General features: G+C 39.7%; 1 protein-coding gene across 2 annotated transcripts in view; it reads left to right on the top strand.

Annotated features, from left to right (window-relative positions):
• Positions 1 to 20544, top strand: part of FAM135B (family with sequence similarity 135 member B) — a 201200-nt gene that overhangs the window by 117945 nt on the left and 62711 nt on the right. For both annotated transcript variants that reach the window (XM_071421852.1, XM_071421851.1), the window contains exons 4-6: positions 2477 to 2616; positions 8909 to 8979; positions 11299 to 11472. In XM_071421852.1, coding sequence (XP_071277953.1) covers positions 2477 to 2616; positions 8909 to 8979; positions 11299 to 11472 — 385 coding nt within the window. The remainder of the gene's footprint in view (positions 1 to 2476; positions 2617 to 8908; positions 8980 to 11298; positions 11473 to 20544) is intronic.

The following is a 20544-nucleotide window of genomic DNA, read 5'->3' as shown; positions in this document are numbered from 1 at the left end:
CCTTAGGTGTTCTCTAAGAGGGGGAGAAGCCACCTGTGGCCACTTAAGTAGGCAGGGATGGATGTGTTTAGGGAGGATCAGCCACTCATCTGCTGTAGTTCTCTGCCAGGTGTCTGCATGGAGGTCTCCCTGCCTAAAACTGAATGATTTTTGGCCCTGTAACATCATACTCTGATTCGAGGCAGCCCCAAACACATGACATTGACTTTGACCTTTCCAACAACAGAAATGATTCCTGATGCCACCTTGCAAATCCAGCTCCTAAAGCAATTACACACGAGGAGTGGTCTGCTCAGGAGTGTGTTTGAAAAGAAAATGAGATTAAACTTTCTATCCAAGAACAGTGCCAGTATATCAATATCCAAATCAAATAACATAAAGTTTCCTTTGTCTGCCAGCTAGGAGTAAGAATGCATTATACCTCTAATATGACTTTTGCAGTGTCTGTAATATCATGAGGTTTAAATTAAAATAAATATGACTGCATGCTTTTGAAGAGCGAATCAGGCAGAAACATTTTAGCCTTATTGGTGTAGCACATGAAAATAAATATGTATTTACCTAGGCTGCCTGGCTTCATGGATAACTAGTGTGCAGATTGGGTGGTGGGAAGACAATAGCAGGATTAAATACATGGGTGTGCTTGATAGAAGTCAGTGATAGGAAAATTATTTGAATGTTGCCTGGATGACAGCACTATGGTTCTGCTAATTAATTAGATCAAGTTTTATTGGTCTTATTGTCATTTAGTAAATTCTGCCCCATATGATTTTTTCTTTTTTGAGATATTTCAGTGTCCATGCTATTCCAGTTCCAGCAGACTGGCACCACTAAACTAATTTTTATAATGACAAAACCCCATTCACTTGTCTACTTTTCTTCAGTACCTTTTTTTATTTGGGGTTTTTTGGTTGTTTTGAAGTCCTTTCTGTTATTTTATTTTTATATAACCAAACTTGACCTCATAAAATATTTAATCCTCTGTAAGTCTTGACTCACTGACCTATGATAGCAAATTATGTACAAATCTCAGCAGAATAAACCTGTTCTGATTAGAAACTCTTGACAAAACAGCAGGCCCTGGACTTTTATCTTACCACAACTTCTCGTGCCAGAACAATTCTGCAAAGGGGCAAATTCCAAGAATTACCTTCTGAAAAACTATACTTTCTAAAAAAGGATTGCCTTCTGACTTTTTGATGATGATCACACATCTGTCTCTCTCTGAAGGACTAATCCTGGCACACCTCTTTCAAGCACCCCTTCTCAGTAGGGTTCCAACATACCATTTGCTGAAGGACTACGTTTCAAAAGCTCAGATTCCTCCGGGACTGAGCGCTGGAAGGGGACAAAACCAGCTCACAGTAAATTTTGCGACCTGTTATTGCTCTGGGGCTATGGAAGTAGAATTAGCAGGGGATTCTGATTACCAGCCAAGACAAACCTTGAAAGTTCCTAACTCTGGTGCCCAGTTACTCATTTAAAAGTCACAGTGTCATTGCAGGCTCCTCTGGAAGGCATTCACTGTAGTACAGTGAATGTTCCCTCCAATGTGAGTTTGTAGAACTCAGCAAGCCACAGTTTTTTTTTTCTCTTACCGAAAAGGAAATTGCTCCAAAAGCAGTTGACTTAAAGCAAAAATTTTCCTCAGTATAAAGCATGTTTTTTTTTTGTAAATTATGTCCTAAATGCCATAGGCTCCATTAAACAAAAAACAAAATACACACACTGGAGGCACCTAAAAGTTAGAAAGGATAAATCCCACCCCAGTTTATGTGATGTTTATTTATGATCATTTGATACAACAGCACAGGTGATGCTATTGGCTGATTTTGATGTGGAGAACCTTAGAGTTTTGGTTTTTGAGTTCCTTTGATTTATCCAACTTTTTTGGACCAAATTGGCATCTTTCACATGTGCCAAGGACCTGAAGGATTACACAGGCATCTTGAAAAAAAGACTATATTTTTATGTTTCTGTATTTAAGGATGCCTCTGCATTTCCAGGTTATACATACAGGATCTGCTATTAACTATTGTCCCCCCCAAGCAAGTAGTAACTTCTGGGAGTACCAGAGATGACAAGAAAACTCCTTCTTCTGAAAGATGGCCATTGCAGATAAAAGATGAAGTTTCACAGGTGAACTCCCACAGTCCACATGGTGCTGGGTGCACCGAGTTAAGCATTTGATGCTTTAACTTTTATTAGAAATATAGTTAATAGGATAAATGCTGTCACAGCATCATGCATTCTTACTTTGAAATCCAGCCTGCCTACAGTTTAACATTTGTTTTCTTTAAATATCATGTCACTGAACCTGCAACCCACAATAACAGCCTGCTCTACTACCATTAATTATTGAGAATGCAAGTGTTTAATTACAAGTACTACTTAGGTAACCCTGGAGTGAAATCATAGGATAGAAATTAATCTCCCAGCTGAAATCACACCAGGAGTTTGTCTGTGTTTTGTGCAGGTGATTCCAGCCTTTGCTCGACCTGCGTTCATGAAAACAATGTTTACAGCAGAATATTTCAGATTTTGTACAGAAATGAAGAGATCATTCTTAATGAGACCATGAACTTCAGAGTGCACCTGCTTCTGGATGGTGAAAGGGTGAGTTCTTTCGGGATGCACATAAAAACCAGCAGGGCTGGGATTCCTCTCACTTAACTTTAGGTGTGCATTGCACAGGTATCTCCATTGCAGAAGAAGTCCATCTGCTGCCAGGGGTCTCATCCATGCAGCTGCTGGAGGGGAAGGCACAGTTTATCTGACCAATACACCAGCAGCTGAATTAGGAGGAGACTGACTGATCTGTATCCATAAATACCTGTGATTTATTTGTTTGTACATGCTGACACTGTAAAACTCTGCTTGTTTGGAGCAGGCTACACCTTGGATTTCCAGTGGAATAAGATATTGACATAGTCTGGTAAATCTGAATATCAGAAACTCTAGTGTCTCAACCATAATTTGTCATTTGTACATTGGATCACTCACTTAGCACAGCTGTGCTTATCAGCCCTACCTGAGAAAACTGGGAGTCTGCTGCTTTCTAGGTCCAGCTACTATTATTATTACTCCATTATTATTACTCTCTTCTCCTCCTGTCTCTTGTGGCTGAAATTTTCTACAGCTCCTCATGCCTTTTCCACCCTTCAGAGGTCTCCTGGCCTTTTCCCTTGGTGCTCCTGACTGCATCTCTCTCCTTGGGAGAGCTGCTGGAGCTTTCCCTTCCTTAGAGTCCATGTACAACACTTTTGCTTTCTGTGGTACCTAAGCAACAACATGTCCACCCTGAGATCCTTCTCCCCTTTTTCCATCCACTCCTTCAGCCAACAGGAGCACTCACACAAGGTAAAAACACAATCTGGGACACCCAGCTTGTAGAGCACCTTTAGTTTAATCTTACTGATGTGAAACCAAAGTCTTCCAACAGCAATTCCTGTTCCCAGGAGCTACAAGGGTGGAGCAATTTTTGTTCATGGAGAGCACTGTTTTGCTGAAATCTTAAACAGGAAGGGGAGAGAGTGTCACAGTAGAATGGCATTCAGGCATGTCCCATGTGCCATCACTGTGCTTTGCCAGCCCAAGGACTGGTACAAAATGTATGGCATTGGTACTTGCCCTCAGTGGTGACAAGAGACAGGACACCAACATCTTTGCCACGTCAGCTTGTCATCAAAAGGTGGCACTATGAGTTACACAGCCAGCATGCATCATGTGCTGTGTGTTGAACTCAGGGCCAGAGACACTCACCTGTCCTTTGTATAATTTCATATTTGATCATAATGAGATTTAAAATCTCTTTTTTGTCCTATTTCAAAGCATATATATATATATACATATATATAGGTGTGTGTGTGTGTGTGTGTGTTATCAGAGATCTAAATTAAAACAGCTTGAGAGCCCAATTTAAGGTTAACATGCTTCCTTTTCTCTCCCACTTTCCTCTTGCTGTTTTGGTTTGGTTTTCTTTTTTAAATGATGGTGTCGTCAATTTATTCCTCCCTAGAATTGTTGGTTTGTGCTTATGTGAAAAATTACTAAATTCAAGTCTATCAATATTTGTTAGGAAAATGTCCCAGCATGCTTTATCCAATGTTAATTTTATCCTTCCTCTATGGAATACCTCTGACTAAATATCACTCCCCTCAAATTACAGCAGTTTCCACTGTATTGAGCAGGGATGATTTCTGATGATTTTTGCATTATTATTCAGGAAAGTTGTGCACCTCATGAAATGGAATATAAAAAAATAACCCACAAGATGCCCCACAGCTAAAACTCATCTTGACTCTTGATGTGCTGCATGCAGCAGCACTTGGCTTTTCATAGGAGATTCCCTGGAAAGAGCTCAGATGCCCAATTCTGTACTTACAGAGTGGATTTGCACAGATAAACTCAATTTTCCTGTGTGGCAAAGTAACTTTGGATTTTCATGAATGTAGAATAAGAGGATAAACAGGTCTGTTGGTTCAGATGAGTTGCTAAAGGCACTCTAAAGAATCAAATACAAAAAATAAAAATCTCTAAAAATTTTTTGTGTATTGAGCAGATTAGCACAATTCACTTTGTTTAATGCTTTTAGGCTTCTTTTTTCTGCTTTGCTGTCTTGTCCTCCACAGCTTTGCAAATTTGATATAAATGTGGGAGAAACTGAAGTGTGCCACTACCACATCCACAACTATTCAGAGACAGTTTTGTATCATTGTCACATAATCTCCTGTGTTGGATGAAATCCTTGCAATGTGGTGTTGGCAAGTCAGCTAGAGATTTTTAAAGTGTTTTAAATATCATCTGTGTTCATAACTCTTAATTTATTTAGCACACAGCAGATGTGAATCCTTTTTTGTGCCTCTTGTGTGCTATGGTGATTTTTCTTGGTTGCGGGTGAAGGTTCTGTTCACTGTTTTTGTCTGTGGATGTGAGTTATCATAAATAGACAAAGGAGTTTGTCTGGGTAATGCAACTATTGAGTTCATACACTCCATGCAGTTTGTGCTGTCAGAGCTGCAATTATCCAATATTATATTAGGGGAGCATTGTTCCTCCTGGTGCTCAGGTAGTTTTGCTGATGAGATGTTTTGCTGATAGAGACTCAGATAAAAAAACCCTAAACAAACAAAAACAACCAAATGACAAAACCAATGTGTATGTCCAAATTAGATTATTTGCTTTTTTCTTTTTTGAATTCTCCCCCTCCTCCTCTAGCATTACCCTAGATGCACTTAATACTTTTTTTTTTTGCCTGATATTAAACAGAAGGAAGCACTATTATTTGCCTTGAAGTGGCACCGAACATGCCTTTCACCATATAAATAGTGCTTTAACACTCTTTGGTTTATTTGATGTCTTTTTCTATATTGTCCCAGAATACAGCATTTTTTGAATTCAAAGGAAACAATATTGCAGGGCTGGGGCAGAATTTATTGCTACAAAGAACTCTAATTTATTTTCATAGGCTTTTGCTTTCTTTTTATTAGAGAAGAAGCTTTGCCTCTTTCATCCTGCAGTAGAATAGATAACTGGTCTGGCTTCTTCCTTGCTGGCCCTGTTCAGGGAAAATTTAGTAGCAGGGAGAAGACAGAGTGAGGAAAGCTGGAATAAGACAGTATATTAGATTTTGTATTTTCCAGAGAAATTTAAGTGATCTGGGACATCCAGATCATCCAGTTTGACACTCTGGCTAAATAGTTAAATATTAGGGAGGGGAAAAGGAAAACATTACCTCTGTAGGTTTTATCGGTTTTATGTGGGATCGGTTTTATGTGGGATTGTCTTGGTTTGAAAAGACAGGTGTCTGCTTAAGGAAGGTAGGAGCCTCTCCTGAAATGGAAAATGTAAACACCCTCCCTCTGAATTATTATGACTTTGAAATTAAAAGGCTCTCATACAAAGATATGGGAATAGGAATAACAGCTATTTACTAGGAAAACTAAAAAAAACCCCAAATATAATAGTGCGAACAAAAAAACCCCTATTGACAGAGTCAAAATTTGACCTGACACCCTGTGGGTCAGGATGTTGGTAGCAGTCCCATGGAATGGTGGCTCAGCCCTCCTGCAGTGCCAGCTGTGGCTCTGTTGGAGCAGGGATCCTGGAGAAGGGTGGAGTTTTCCTCTGAAGGTCCAGTGGTGGTGGCAATGGGCCTGATCTTCCTCTGGGAATCCAGTGGAGAAGAAAGCTGCTCCTCTGGGAATGCAGTGGAGCTCCAAATCTTAGATTATATCTAGGTAGGAATGCTTGGCTCCTCCCCCTGGGCGGAGCATCTCCCAGTGGGATGATGTAATTTTATCAGCCATGCTGTGGCACTCAATGGCCCATGAGCAGAAGATCTCCTGGAGGGAGGATTGGTTGTGAAAGAGATAAAGAAAAACTGCCCAATGAACAGAAAATAACTGCCCCACTTCCAACAGATAGGAATAGAATATCCCTATTTCCATCCTAAAACAGGGATTTTGCACTATTCTGATCAGTCTGATTTCAATACAGTTTTGGGATTAAAATTATCTAATTTATGCAGTTTACTGCATGACCCCATGCAGGGAAGAGTGTCTCTTGGTCTCTCAGGCATCTGCTCAGTGCCTCAAGGTGCTTGGGGTGAGTGTCACCAGTTACTGAACTTTTTTGGAGCACACACTCAGATCTCAGGAGCTGTTGCAGCTGCTCAGCAGGGCTGGGCACAGACCCAAAATTTCATCCCCTTTATTTGGAGGATGAGGAGGAGGAGGAGGAGGAGGTTTGCTTTGTCTGAAGCACTGTACTGAATTCCTAGTTTAAATTCAGAATGTAGCTTCAGTAATGATTACTTTTTTTGCCACTGCCAGCAACTGTGATTTTTACCTATAGCAACTCATTAAAAAGGAAAAAGGTGGGGTTTTTTTGTGAGTTTTTTGTTTGGTTTTCTTCTTTTTTTTTTTGTTTTGTTTTGTTTTGTTTTGTTTTGTGGGTTTGGTTTGTTTTTTTTTGCTGTTGTTGTTGTTGTTGTTTTTTGTTGGATTTTTTTTAAATGAAAGGCATACTTCCAGGTATTTTGAGGCAATCACAAAAGAGAAAACTATATACTGAAAATTTTCAGTATATAGAAGTGGGAATTTTCCCTTCACATCTCTATGCCTGTGGCCATGCTAGAAGAAATACCATATTACTTCAGAAGGAATTAAATTTACCATCTTTCAGAATTTCTTCAAAGAACAACAAATCCTTGAATCTCAATTTTCTTACCTCAACAGGAAAAGATTGTACATTGTCAATGCAGTTTCACCTTTGGAAAACCTGGCTAAACATGGTTGATGTTATTTATTTTATGAATCCTATCTGTCAGAGCAGGGTAGATTCCTCTGATGTTGCCTTCAGAGCATTTTTAGTGTAGTTTCTACTCTGTTGTTAAGAAGACGATGATCACCTTTGGAAAGCAGAGTTCATCTTGCCTGTTTTGAGCCATCTAAAATGCAAATATATCTAGACCAAGATATTTCTCTAAGCTCTACCTATTGTCAATGGAAAGACACAGGGACAAACAGAAATTAATTGTCCTCCCCCAGTGGGTACCTCAGGATGGAGCAGGTCACTCTCTGCCTCTGCTTGCTGCTTCCCACTGACATAACACAGAACACATAGATCTCACCTTTTTGTGGCAAAAAAGTTGTATTTATAATATCACACCCCTAGTGAATAACTTCAATTTTCCACATTTATTTCTATGCACCTCCTGCTGTGTTCTGTCATGCTATAAAGGATGTTTACATTCACAGAAAACAACTATTTTGATTTTAAAATGTGTAATTTTTTTATTCATATGTCCACTTAGGTTGTTAAAAATTATTTTTTTTATTCTATTAAACCTATTTTTATTGGGGAAGAATTGACATTTCAAAGGAGTGAATAAGAAAGTGCTGGGCAGCTTAATCCTCTTCTATTCTAATTTATTTATTTCCATTGATTACAGTTGTTTTAACTGTGCCAAGCTGGGATGTGTTATCCAATTTATTTCTTTCCCAGTGAAGGTAATGAACTACTAGCTCTAGCACTGTCCAAAAATCCAATAAAACTATTTTATCAACAATAAAAGATGGGTAATTTTACTGGTGGGACCTGTTAGATGAGTTAGAATGGAGCTACCAGTGAATCATACATGATTTCTTCAGTGCTTTTGGTGAGCAGAATCTTTCCACATGCAGACACACTCAGCCATGTAACAAGTTAAACTTCTGTTTTAGTTTTTAAAACAATCAAGGCCTTTGAGTTTTGGAAAGAAAATGGTCTACATAAGAATCAATGACAAACTACCTCCATGAATCTCATAAGGGCCTGAAAGAGTCACTGTGGGGCAGGAAAGCCTTGGTTTGCTGAGACATAAACTCAAAGATCAATGATGAATGATCAGAAATTTCCAGAATTATTTGAGCCATTTCTGAATGTTTTAAGCTGTAAAATTTGAAAATTTTATTAGTTACAGGTAGGTGACCACACAGATCTGTGGCTGTTTCTCATCCAGGAAAACCCAATCCTTGCTTTCTTTCAGCTGATAAGATATCCCAAATAAAGGCTCACTCAGTGAGGAAGAGCAGCCTCAGAAATGCTCTTCTGGCTCTCGGTGTACAAGAGCGAGGATCCAACAAATGCAAAACTTGGTGCTCTCTGGTTCCTCTTGTCTGGAGTGATTTTTTTGACATTCCATGGCACCTGGTGGCAGAAAACACCTCTGACTGCTCTGGTTCCCTCTGACTCCTTCAGCAATTACCTCAACTCACTGTCACATTTGCTTCTTTCTGCCTCTGTGCTGTCATGCTGCTGTTGCTGTGTGGTTTTGCCTTTGCTCTTATCAGACAAACGCACCCACCTGTGCCTTCTGTGTTGTAGGTGCCAGCTTACAAAGGTAACCTTGTCTCTCTTTTTGCAGGTGGAAGATGCATTGAATGAGGCAGATTTTCAGCTCAAGCTGGACCTGCACTTTACTGATAGTGACCAACAGTAAGTGCTGGTTTAAAGCTCAGTTGGTAATGTGGGGGTCTGTTCAACCAGAAAATTACTTTGATGAAATGAGTCCTTTTCAAGAAGGGAGAGCTTTGATAAGGGTCCCATTTACCTTAGTGTTGAAGTTTTCCTGTTTCTCCTCTCTGTATTTGAAGTGTGTATCTCATATTCCTGCTTAAAGGGAGAACATTTTTTTCTCCTTGAAGTGTAAGTTTCTCAAAGGTTTTAAGTGTTTGTCTATCTCTGCTGCTGTTAAAGGGAATACCATCATTGACCTCCATATGGTCAGGGTCTGTGACTCAGGAATGCATTCATCTCAGGAGGCAATGAAGTATTTTCTGGCTGAAGACAGGAGTTATGAACATGTTAAGCACTTTTCTTCTATTTAGAAAATAGCCTCTACATTTTAGGAGGAAGTAGTTTTCCTATAGAATTTGATTTCTTCTAACTGAATTTGATTCTGTAATCTTAGGTGAAGGGGGAGTAGCATCCCTTCCTGAGACGTAGCAGGAAGTTTGATCCCAGATGTTTTTGAGCCTCACTGAATCAGGGAAAAGTTCCAGTGACTTGAGTAGCATTTATGGGGAGTGGGAGGGGATGCAGAGAAATCATCTGAACTGTGTTTCATGCTCAGACTGTCCCCGTGGGATTTTGTTCATACCCACAGAGCACACAAACAAATTTCAAGCACATATTTCTGTTAGCTTCAAGATACAAAAAGACAAAATTTGTTGTCTCAGACAGGAGGGACTTAACTATCAGTGCTTATGGATCTTAAAGAGAGAAAAAACAAACATTAAGTTACAGCCAAAAATAAAAAGAACTGAAACATTTAGGTTATGGAATTGTGCTCTAGCCCTACACCTAATTTCTTTTATCACCTGAAAGATTAGTGTGATTTACTAGAAACAAAAGTAGCGATTTTTAGAAAATTATATTCTGCAAATATCATTGAAACATTTCTTGGAACTAACCATGCACCACTCAGCCATCTATTCTTAGGTTTTCTGAGATCTGGAAAACAATTGGCTTCAGAAGTGTCTTTAATGCCTTAAAATAATTCCTCTTTAGAAGTTTCACTTGCATTGGGAGGATCTGTTTAGGTGTGCTCCAGGTTTACAGCTCAGTCTCCTGTCCTGCAGATGACTCAGATATCATGTGGTTGAGTGCACACTAGGATAGTTTTTCTGGAATAGTTATAAACAAACTTTTAATTAAAGTCTTGACTTTTATTTACTGAAAAAAACAAAGAAAGAAACCAACCCAAAACCCAGAGAAGCTAATCCAACTTGTACTGTTTCTTGGCAGTTCAATTTCTCTTTTGAATTTTGGCCTCTTCCAAAAAGGTTTTTTTTTCAGATTGACAAACTGGAAAGGTGCTCGGAATATTTTCAGCTGTGTCTGACATAGGACTGCTTCTAACTCTCACAAATTGCCTGAGTTGATTTTCTTACACAGAAGAACACAAGTATTGTATTTGCTGGGAAATGCCCCGACAAAGGCTGGAATGATGAATCTGACTCCATGTTCTCAGAAGACTAATTTATTACTTTGTGATACTATATTATATTAAAAAATACTATACTATACTAAAGAATACAGAAAGGATACTTACTAAAATGCTAAAAAGATAATAATTAAAAACTTCTGACTCTTTCCAGAGTCTCTACACAGCTTGGTCCTGATTGGCCAAAGAGTCAAAACAACTCACACCAGAATCCAATGAAACAATCACCTGTGGGTAAACAATCTCCAAACACATTCCACATGAGCAAAACAGAGGAGAAGCAAATGGGATAAGAATTGTTTTCCTTTTCTCTGAGGCTTCTCAGCTTCCCAGGAGAAAAATCCTGGGCAAAGGGATTTTTTCAGATAATGTGAATGCCCCACATGAGCAGTACAGTCTCCCATCTATGAACACTCAAATAAACTGAATACTTTGCTAAATGCATTTGCTTCTGCTATTTAGATCTTGATGTACCTACTAGTGCATATCTGGACATCAAGGGCAATCACCAGGGAAAACTAGAACTGTGTCACATCTGTTCTTCTTGTATACTGTATATTCATATATAACTCTGCATATGTTCTTTATGTTTTTTGTATTTCTATTTATATTAATTACAGCTACATTAGTATTAATATTTAAGTTTGGCACGAGCATAGCACAAGATGCTCTTCAGTTACATTAACACTTACGAAGCTGGGGAGTGATAAAATTTCATCTCAAGCCATCTCTGTCTGCTGCCTGTAGCACATGACAGGCTGTGCCAGCTCAGCCTTTCACTGACCCCTGCAAACCCCTTTCCCTTGCAGGCTGAGGGATGTGCCAGCCATCCCCATGATCAGCAGCCGCACTCTGTGCCTGCACTTCCACCCCCGCCGAGGGCTGCACCACCACGTTCCCGTCATGTTCGACTATTTCCACCTCTCCGTGGTCTCCGTCACGGTGCACGCCTCCCTGGTGGCTCTGCACCAGCCTCTGATCAGGTAATGGGCACAGGAATGGCTGTGGGAAGGCAGAGGAGTTTCCTCTGCTGAGTTCTCTCATACAGTTTGTTCACTGGATGGGAGAAGCAGAGAGGATAATTTAATTTAAAGGTTTTTTTGGTCCTGGGCTGATAGGCTGGGGATTGGGGTTTAGAACTAAACTGTGACACAGACCTCTTCCCTTGGTATGAAACTGGGGATCTGGTAAAAAAATATCAAAATTTTGGGGAAGAGGTTAAGAGTTTGGATTAGCCTTGGTCTCTATTCCCCACCTGTAATGGGGAAAATGCAAATTGTGTTTTCCTTGGTTGTTTTTCCTCTTTAGTCTAAAAGCAACTAAAAGCTTTTACGTTTTTTCTCTCTGATGATTTTTAAAGCATTCAGGACAGCCAGACTCATCCATGGCCTCTGTGCATGAGCATAATTCATGAAGTGGTTTGGAGGAGGTACATGGGAGTCAGTGCTGGCTAAGGCTCCACTGGATTTTCCTTTACAGCTTCATTTGGCTTGACTGTGCAGCACTATAATACCAGCTGCCATGGGGTCTAGGTGTGCTTTGTGTTATCTGATTCATAATGACAAGAAAATAATTCAGAACTACTTTAAGTAAAACAGGGCTGGAGGTCAATATCTTCTAATATTTAGAGCAGGTGAAGGGAAGCAAAGGTCTTTCTAACAATTTACTTCGAGGCCAATCTTGTCAGACCATGAGATAGAGAGGGCTGGAAGGGAGGGAGAGAACTCCTTTGGTTTTGAAGCAAAATGCAGCATTCAGATTTTTTCAGCTTCCCTTAACTCCAGCAAGGTCTTTCTTATGAAATGACCAAGAAATTTTAATTTTGTCAAATATTGTGCAAAGAGCATGGTGTCAGAAAGGAAAGACAAATCTGCAGAGTTTTTTTTCCCTCAGGTTTGGTGTTTTGACTTAATTCTTCTTTGCTTCTGTTCTCTATCAGTGTAAAGGCATTGCTTGAACATGATTCCACAGAATGAATTGGGATGGTAAGAGGCTGTGACTGAGATTATGAGAAGTTGTGGAAGCCCCATCCCTGAAACTGTTCAAGGTCAAATTGGATGGGGCTTTGAGCAGCCTGTCTAGTGGAAGACGTCCCTGCCCATGGCAGGAAGGTTGAAACAAGATAACCTTTAAGGTCCCTTCCAAACCAAACCATTCTAAGTCTGACTGATTCTGTGAGACATGACAGGGATGTGTCTGATACCAGCAGATCAGTGACATATCTGTGTTCTGCTGATGTGATACAGGTAACTGCTGTATCTCTGATTCTCTGTGTGTTGACTTTTTAAACAGTGAATTAGATTGTAAAAGATTACTTCTAACCAGAGAGTTTTGATCAGATAATTTGCTCACTGTTCTACTACAGGAAAGGATGAAAGAACAATAGCTTAAGAGGCTTAATGACTGTTTCCAGTTCTGTGTAATCCTCTAATGAATGGGGATGCACAGCCTTGTTACTCTTATTAGGCATAAATCACATGATGAGCAACTGCTCCATCGTCAGATTATTATAGCTTTTAAAGTACTATTTTGTGGGCATTTGTGAACTATACAATGTATTTACTTAATGTGGTGGAATGAAGATTTTTGGCAACACAATATACAGTCTCATTTTCTTGAGCCCATAAAATCATTTGCTTAAGCCCATAAAATCATTTTAAAGAGTGATAGTGAGGATTTATCTACTTCTTGATAAATATTCCAAACCCAAAGAGTTTTTATATCATGCATTCTCTATGTATAAATCAGGATGAAGACAGTAATGTAAAATAAATGGCACTTCCAAGCACTCTAAAACAAAACCAGCCAATTAAAACTTATTTGGGTTTCCCACAGCTCAGAACTTACCTTTTTATCATTTATCATTGGAGTTTATTAGAAGTATAAAAAAAATTAAGTATACCATCAGATTTTTTTCATAACACAATAGAACCTGAATGACTATAGAGTTGTGGGTTTTTTTGTCACATTATAAGAAAAAATAAACCCCAAATCATGCAATCACAGAATGGATTGGCTTGGAAGGGACCTTAAAGATCAGTTAGTTCCAGCCCTCCTGACATGGGCAGGGACATCTCCCATTAGACCAGGCTGTTCAGACCCCCATCCAGGCTGGCCTGGAACACATCCAAGGATGGGAATAATTCTATTATGAAGGAAAAAAAAAATCTAGCAGTGTTTCACTGTGGTTTCATTTGCTACCTTGAACTGCTCCAACATGGCACATACCTTGTGTGTATATCCACATTATTCCTACACATATCTGTAGACCCATATGTAAAATTGCAACAGTTCTAGACCTACCCTGAAAATAATTATGTAAAATTGAAATTCACTGCTGTATTGAAGTTTTCCTGCAACACCACTTTACCTGAAGCACATCTATCAGCTCATACATGCCAAGTGGACTCAGCTTTTCATATTTTGTCAGCTCTGATAAAAAATTAGATACTCTTGTTCAAGTTCTTCCATGTTGTTTGTGTTTAAAGAGGAAAACCAGCCAGACCAATCCAGGCTTTTCCCTTCAGTGTGGTGCATACTCACAAACAGCTCCTGCTGGGGAAACCTTTCCAGGGTGCCTCCATTACCTCCTGCTTCTTTGACAAGTGAACATTTTGATATTGGTGTTTGTCCTGGTTGAAAATTCTGATATAATAAATATTACATTAAGTTTGAGACTTTGAAGCCCTCAACTTTTACCAGCCTGAGAATGAGTGAAATTCACATGTCTGGGATCATTTGCAGGCTTCTGGATGGGAATTTTGTGATTCAGCTTTTCTAAAAAGTGTAACACAGCTTTTTGACAGAGTCCAAGTTTATGGCAACTGCTAATGGCTTTGTGGATCTACTGAGAAAGTGAGAGGCTGAGTAGGAAGGTGGTGAGGCAGACTTTGAGTGAACTCATCTCCAGCTTTGTTAGCACAGAACCATAGAATGGTTTGGGTTAGAAAGTACCTTAAAGATATTTAAGTTCCAACTCCCCTTCCATGGGCAGGGATAAATTCCACTGTCTCAGGGATAAATTCCACTGGGGCTCCAAGCCCCATCCAACCTGGAACCTGGCCTGGGACACTTCAGGGATGGGGCAGCCACAGCTTCTCTGGGCAACCTGCACCAGGGCCTCACCTCCTTCACAGTAAAAAAAAAAAAAAAAAATCCTGAAATCTGAAATAAATCTCTTTTTCAGTATAAAACCATTTCCCCTTGTCCTATCACTACCTCCCCTTGTCAAACATCTCTCTCCTTCTATTTTATAAGCTACTCTTAGGTACTGAAAGGTGCTGCAAAGTCACCCTGGAGCCTTTTCTTCTCAAGGCTGAACAATCCCAGCTCTCTCAGCCTGTCCTCAGAGGAGAGATGCTCCAGCCCTCTCATCACTTTTGTGGCCTCCTCTGAGCCTGCTCTGAGAGGTCCACACTATCCCACAGCAGCACTGCAGGTGGGGTATCACAAGGGCAGGGCAGAGGAACAGAATCCCCTCCCTTCACCTGCTGCTCATGGAGCTTTGGATGCAGCCCAGGACGTGCTTGTCTTTCTGAGCTGCACATTTTTGGCTCCTCTCCAGTTTTCCATCCACCAGAACCCTCAGGTTCTTCTTTGCAGGGCTCTTCTCAGTGGGTCTCAGTCTGTACTCTCACCTGGGAATATCCAAACTCGGGGGTGACACTTGGATCTATTGAACCCCATGAGGGTCTTGTGGGCCCACTTATCTCCAGAGCAATCATATTTGCTGGACCTGTGGGATGACCACAAGCATGGTGTGATGCTTTGGGGCTTGGATTGCCTCATCTCTTTGCTCCTTGGGCAGCTGCATCCCTTTGCAGCAGAGAAGGGACTGCTTGGTTTTACTTGTCCTTGCTGAGCACTGAGCCAGATCTTGGTTAAAACCTCTTTCTCTGATCCTTAGAGATCTTTGACTTCTCTAAAAAGCACCCCATGAGTGGCTCAGGAAGCTGGACTGCCAGGGACCAAGTTTAAGACTTTCTTTCCAGGCAGGAGTGGAATAATAGGGGAGAACTGCAATGTAGGGCCAGTGGCTGTGATAGCTGTTGTCTTGACCTGAAACACTTCTCCCCTCCCATGTGTGGGGTACCCAAGCCCAAACCCTTTGACAAGGCACAGCAGGACACTGTGACACCAAGGCTGGAGCTGTGCTGGGGCAGAGCAGGGACAGCTGCTGTGCTGGCTGTGGTATCTGCACTGAGTCCTTCTGGCACCTGCAGATCATGGAGTTGTATTTCAGACTTTTAGAATGTGGGAGAAATAGAGCAGAACCCACAGCCAGAGCTGGATGCCACATCCTAATATAACACAAGTGGCAGTTCTCTTTGGAAAGTTGAGGGCTTGCCTCTGGCAATCTCAATTTACCCAGGGTGACAGGAGATGAGCAGGTGAGCCTGTCAAAAGATAACCAAAAAAAGGGAACAATGTCCAAGCTTGAGACTGCTCCCCTGATGAGGCACTGTCCTCCAAAAACAGCCTAAATACCTTTCATTCTCTTACCTAAGATCCAGGGGCTAAATGTGAGCAGATACTTGTAAGAGGAAGGTGAGGAGGAGGAGGAGTGGGGGCTTTGCACTCAAGTTTTCTCATTTGTATGGATGAGTTTGGTTTCTGGCCTGAGGCACTGACTTCTCCCTTAGCTCCCTGTCACTAGCCAGGGCTGTGAGTGCAGCCAGTGCTCATTAGCCCAGCTGCAGCTGTTAGGAAAGATATTTTGCTCCAGCATAACTCAGACTTCAAGGAATATTTCATTTTTTTCCCTAAGGAAACTTTGGTGGGTCTGTGGTGTAGAGGTCTGCATAGTCTCAGGCATGCTGCAAGCACAGTGCCTTACTTACACTGGACTCACTCAGGAGGCAAACACAAGAAACATGGCTCATTAATTCTAGAGAACTCTTCACTGCTTCCCAAAGAATGAAAACCCAATCCACCAAGGAAATTAAAAAAAGCCAGTCTTGAAATTGCTGCAGATAAGCAGATCCTTTGCCATGGGCAGCTGGCAAACCTGTTTCCCCTTGCTTACACATGAGAGGGGTTTATTTTTCCCAGCTTTCTGGATTCTCCTCAACTTTCTATTCCTTTCCCCAATTCCAGACATAAGTTTATGTGAAAAAAAAAGTAGGCTTTCAGGATTTTACTTGTTAACATTGAATTTTTAATTGTTCATCTCCAAATCACTGTGAAAAACCAAGAAATCTTGGTGAAATCTGAGATGGGGCAATAATATAATATAAATTTTGTTGGTAGAGCAACCAAGACACAGATACTCAGTTTTTCAGTGTCTTTACCTTGTTCTTTCTGAAAGAGGAAACAGAATCAGAGGGGCACAGTGTATTTAAAGATTGCTGATCTAGCCCTGATCTTGTTCTCTACTTCACTGCACTGAGGAATTAGGCCAAGCCTGGCCCTTCTTGAGCAATTTTATCTCACCTAAATTTGTTTATTTCCAGGCATTCTCCTGTTCCTCAAAAGCACAACTGAACCATCTATAAATGATGCACACACTGTGCTGCCTTGTATACCTTGAATCTGGGTGCAGATTATGCAGGTCCATTCTCCTACAGCTGGAAGTGTTGCTGGCTCCTACCTATGGGCAGCTTGTGTCTGAAAATGAACAAATCATTTACTGGGGACTAAAGTTCTTCACTTATTCCTCCTCTCCACCCTCTTAGCAAATAAATTAATCTGTAGAAAGAAAATAGAAGTTTTATGCAGTAAAGAGCTATTCCTTCCATAATATGTTTATTAGAAGAATATTGGTTTATACTATTTTCCTCTAGGAATTCATCTGTAATAACTGGGTGGTTTTTCCTTTGAATTTTCTTTTATTTGGTAGTTTGTTTCATATCTGCAAAGATAAACCTCCATTTTGTCATGCCATTCTCCTGTGCTACCAGCCGAGAAATCACATAAGAAAAGCATGACAATTTCTGAATCAAATTTAAAAAGAAAAATCCCACTCAAAAGTAAATTAAATATCACCACATAGCTTTATCTGCTTTCAAGTTTTATAGCAACTAAGGTTAAGTTCAGGACAAATGAGCCAGCATTTTCCAGCAGTCAAAAATCACTAAAGATTTCAAAACAGGTTCCCCCTCAACTCTGTTTGGTATCTAAGGAGAGATATGTATTTTCATTAAAATTTAATTTTAATAAACCTTATCAGTTTTACCCAAAAAGCTCAGAACATTTTAGAACCTTAGTGAAACTCTTTGAGTAAGAGAGGATCATGTCTAGAGCAACACAATCCATAAACATCCACAGATTGTTCTTAAAAAAAAATAACAGATCACCCATGTACCCTATGGCAATGTGCCAGTAGGATTTGGCCAAAAACTATATTAAAGGTTTGAGTTAAAACAATGAGGGAAATCAGTGTTGTCACTACAATTTTCCTGATCTGTGGGAGAAGGCAGTTACTGGTGAAATGCAAAGCGATGTTAGTGAGGACTGTGAGGCTTTAATTCGAGTTATGCTATTTCTATGGGACTGACTTATATTTTCAACTTTTAAAGCAGTAGTATTTTATGTATAAGATACTGAGATATAAAGAAGTAGTTTCTCCAAGGATCTGGCCTAAATGGGACACAAATTCATTTCTTGAATTTCCACTCCTGGTTTACTCACAAGATTGAAATTTCTTGTCATTAGAAATGTGATGACTGTGTGTGTATGAAGGTTATTTATACAGTTTGATAATTTCATATAGTGCAAGGTAGTTTTTTTTTTCCCAAGCAAGAATCAGATCCTATTTTTTCCCCCATTCTGCTAAAAACTTGCCTTTGTAAAAAAAAAATTGTTTTGCTTGCCAAAAAGTCCCCAAACAACTAAACCCTTCCCTGCTACAAAAATAAAGACCCAAAACCCCAAAAAAAAACTAAAAATGAAAGAAAAGTATTTCTTTTTTGGGCAGGTGAATCTGAAAGAGAGCATGGTTTTCTATTAAACTACCCTAAAGTAATTTTTCTGTTTTGCTTCAATAACACATCTGAATTAACATTTATCAAGGCCATTCAGTTTCTTATGCTAGGAAATTGTAATTTCATTTCTATGTAAGATAATTGTCCACAGAAGAGAAAAAAACAGGGAATGATAATTTAATATTTTGTGCTACACAAGAACCTAGTGTTGCCACATTGAATTCTGCAATAGCAAGTTCAAAAGAACCAGAAAGTTCAACACTTATTACAACGAGCAATTCATTCCAAGAGATGTTACAGAGGCCAAAAGTATAAATCACAAAGTCGTGGACACAAATTCATAGAAGGTAACCATGACTGCTGGAAATAATTGCTTGAATATAACCTTTGAGTCAGAAAGGTCTTAAATTTTGATTGCTGGATCTTGCAGGCTGTAATGAAGGGAAAAAAAATGGACTTTTCAAGGCAGTTTACTGTACTGTGTGTCCACAGATGACTACTGCAATAATTGGGAGACTCCTTTGAAGGATAAGGGTATAAAATCATAGAGTTATAGAATGGTTTGGGTTGGAAGGGACCTTAAAGATCATCTCATTCCCTGCCATGGGCAGGGACACCTTCCACTGGACCAGGTGGCTCAGGGCCCCATCCAAGCTGGCCTTAAAAGCTTCCAGGGATGGGGCATCTACAAATTCCCTTGGTAACCTGAGCCAGAGCCTCACCACTCATGGTCTCATGGATAAGGTTATCAAAAGGCCAGCTCAAAGAGAACCCATGAAACATTTCACTGAAAATATTAATAGTTCTGCATGCACACACTTTAATCCTCTTGGGCACACACACGTTACCTCTTTTGACCTTTTTTATCCTGACTCCAATTAAAAGCTAAGGTTATCATACTGGATAAGGATCTAAATGTTGATATTAAATCAGTGCTATTAAATAGATAGTCCAAATGGACACATAAGTAACCAAGGTTCATGATTCATACAAATGAGAATGTTTACAGAAATAATTAGAAGAAATAAATACAGTGAAAAAATAATTGATGTAGCAAATGAACCTGTTATTGCTAATAAAAATTTTCTTCCATCACAATGTACTTCAGATAATATTAGAGGGACTCAGCAGTTTGTAAGCCTTCCACTTAAACTTACCCTCAGCAGACTGATGATGTTTTGGCACATTTCCCAAAAGAAGGTTTTTGTTTTACAGTGCTATGTGAAATCAATTTCCATAAAACCAGAAGATTAAAACCCCTTCTCTGCTCTAAAAGCAAAAGATAAATAAAAAAAGGCATTAAAAACTGCTCTTCTTTCCCTTTAAACCTTTGAAAGCTTTGCTCATATTCAAATGAAGGGTTTTTTCATGTGCACAGAACATTTGTTTAAGCTTCTCTCTCTGATACCACAGCAATCATTTTTTATTTTTGTTTCTTGAGCCTTTCCAGCAGACCACAGCAGACAACATCGTTCAATAACAGCTGAAATTATTCAGAGCAGTGTATAGCTCTTGTCTGTTGGAAATAGCTTTATTTATTTGTGTATTTATTTATTGCTTTTATCTTAAATGGTGCATGTAGGAAATACATGGAAAGCCTTCCTGCTGCTTAGAAGCAACCAGCTGGAAATTGCTTTGATCGCATAAATTAAAATGTACATAAGCAAGAATAGATATTTGCTGATTTGTTCTACCCCATCCTCCTTCTTATGGAATGACCTTTTTGCCAGTATTTATCTATAACAAGCAGCAGTTTTGTTCTACAGACAAGACAGGGATTTGTGTTCAACCTTCTGAAACTGGTCCAATTTGTAATTTTGCTTGAGATCTTTTTTCCAATGTTGCAAAACTCTTTCACACAAGAACCTCACCTTTTGTATGGCTATTAACAAATTTTTTTTGTTTGTATCTTTATTATAAATCCTTCCAGAGTTCAAGAAGTATTTTGGGAATACTCCCAGGCACATGGTGTGATTCTTGGGGCTGCCCTGTGCAGGGTCAAGAGTTGGATTTTGGTGATTCTTGTGGCTCCTTTCCATCTCAGGATGTTTTGTGATTCTATGATTCTCTGTTTTCTGTGTGTTTCCGTATAGCACTCAGCACTTTTTGGTAAAGGCAACCTGTCCTTAAAAA

This window comes from Agelaius tricolor, unplaced genomic scaffold, assembly GCF_023055355.1.
Source record: "Agelaius tricolor isolate 1412-34295 unplaced genomic scaffold, bAgeTri1.0.p SCAF_2, whole genome shotgun sequence".
In the NCBI taxonomy this organism is placed as follows: domain Eukaryota; kingdom Metazoa; phylum Chordata; class Aves; order Passeriformes; family Icteridae; genus Agelaius; species Agelaius tricolor.
The sequence above is the reverse complement of the archived record's forward strand: the minus strand, read 5'-3'. Positions and strand labels throughout refer to the sequence as shown.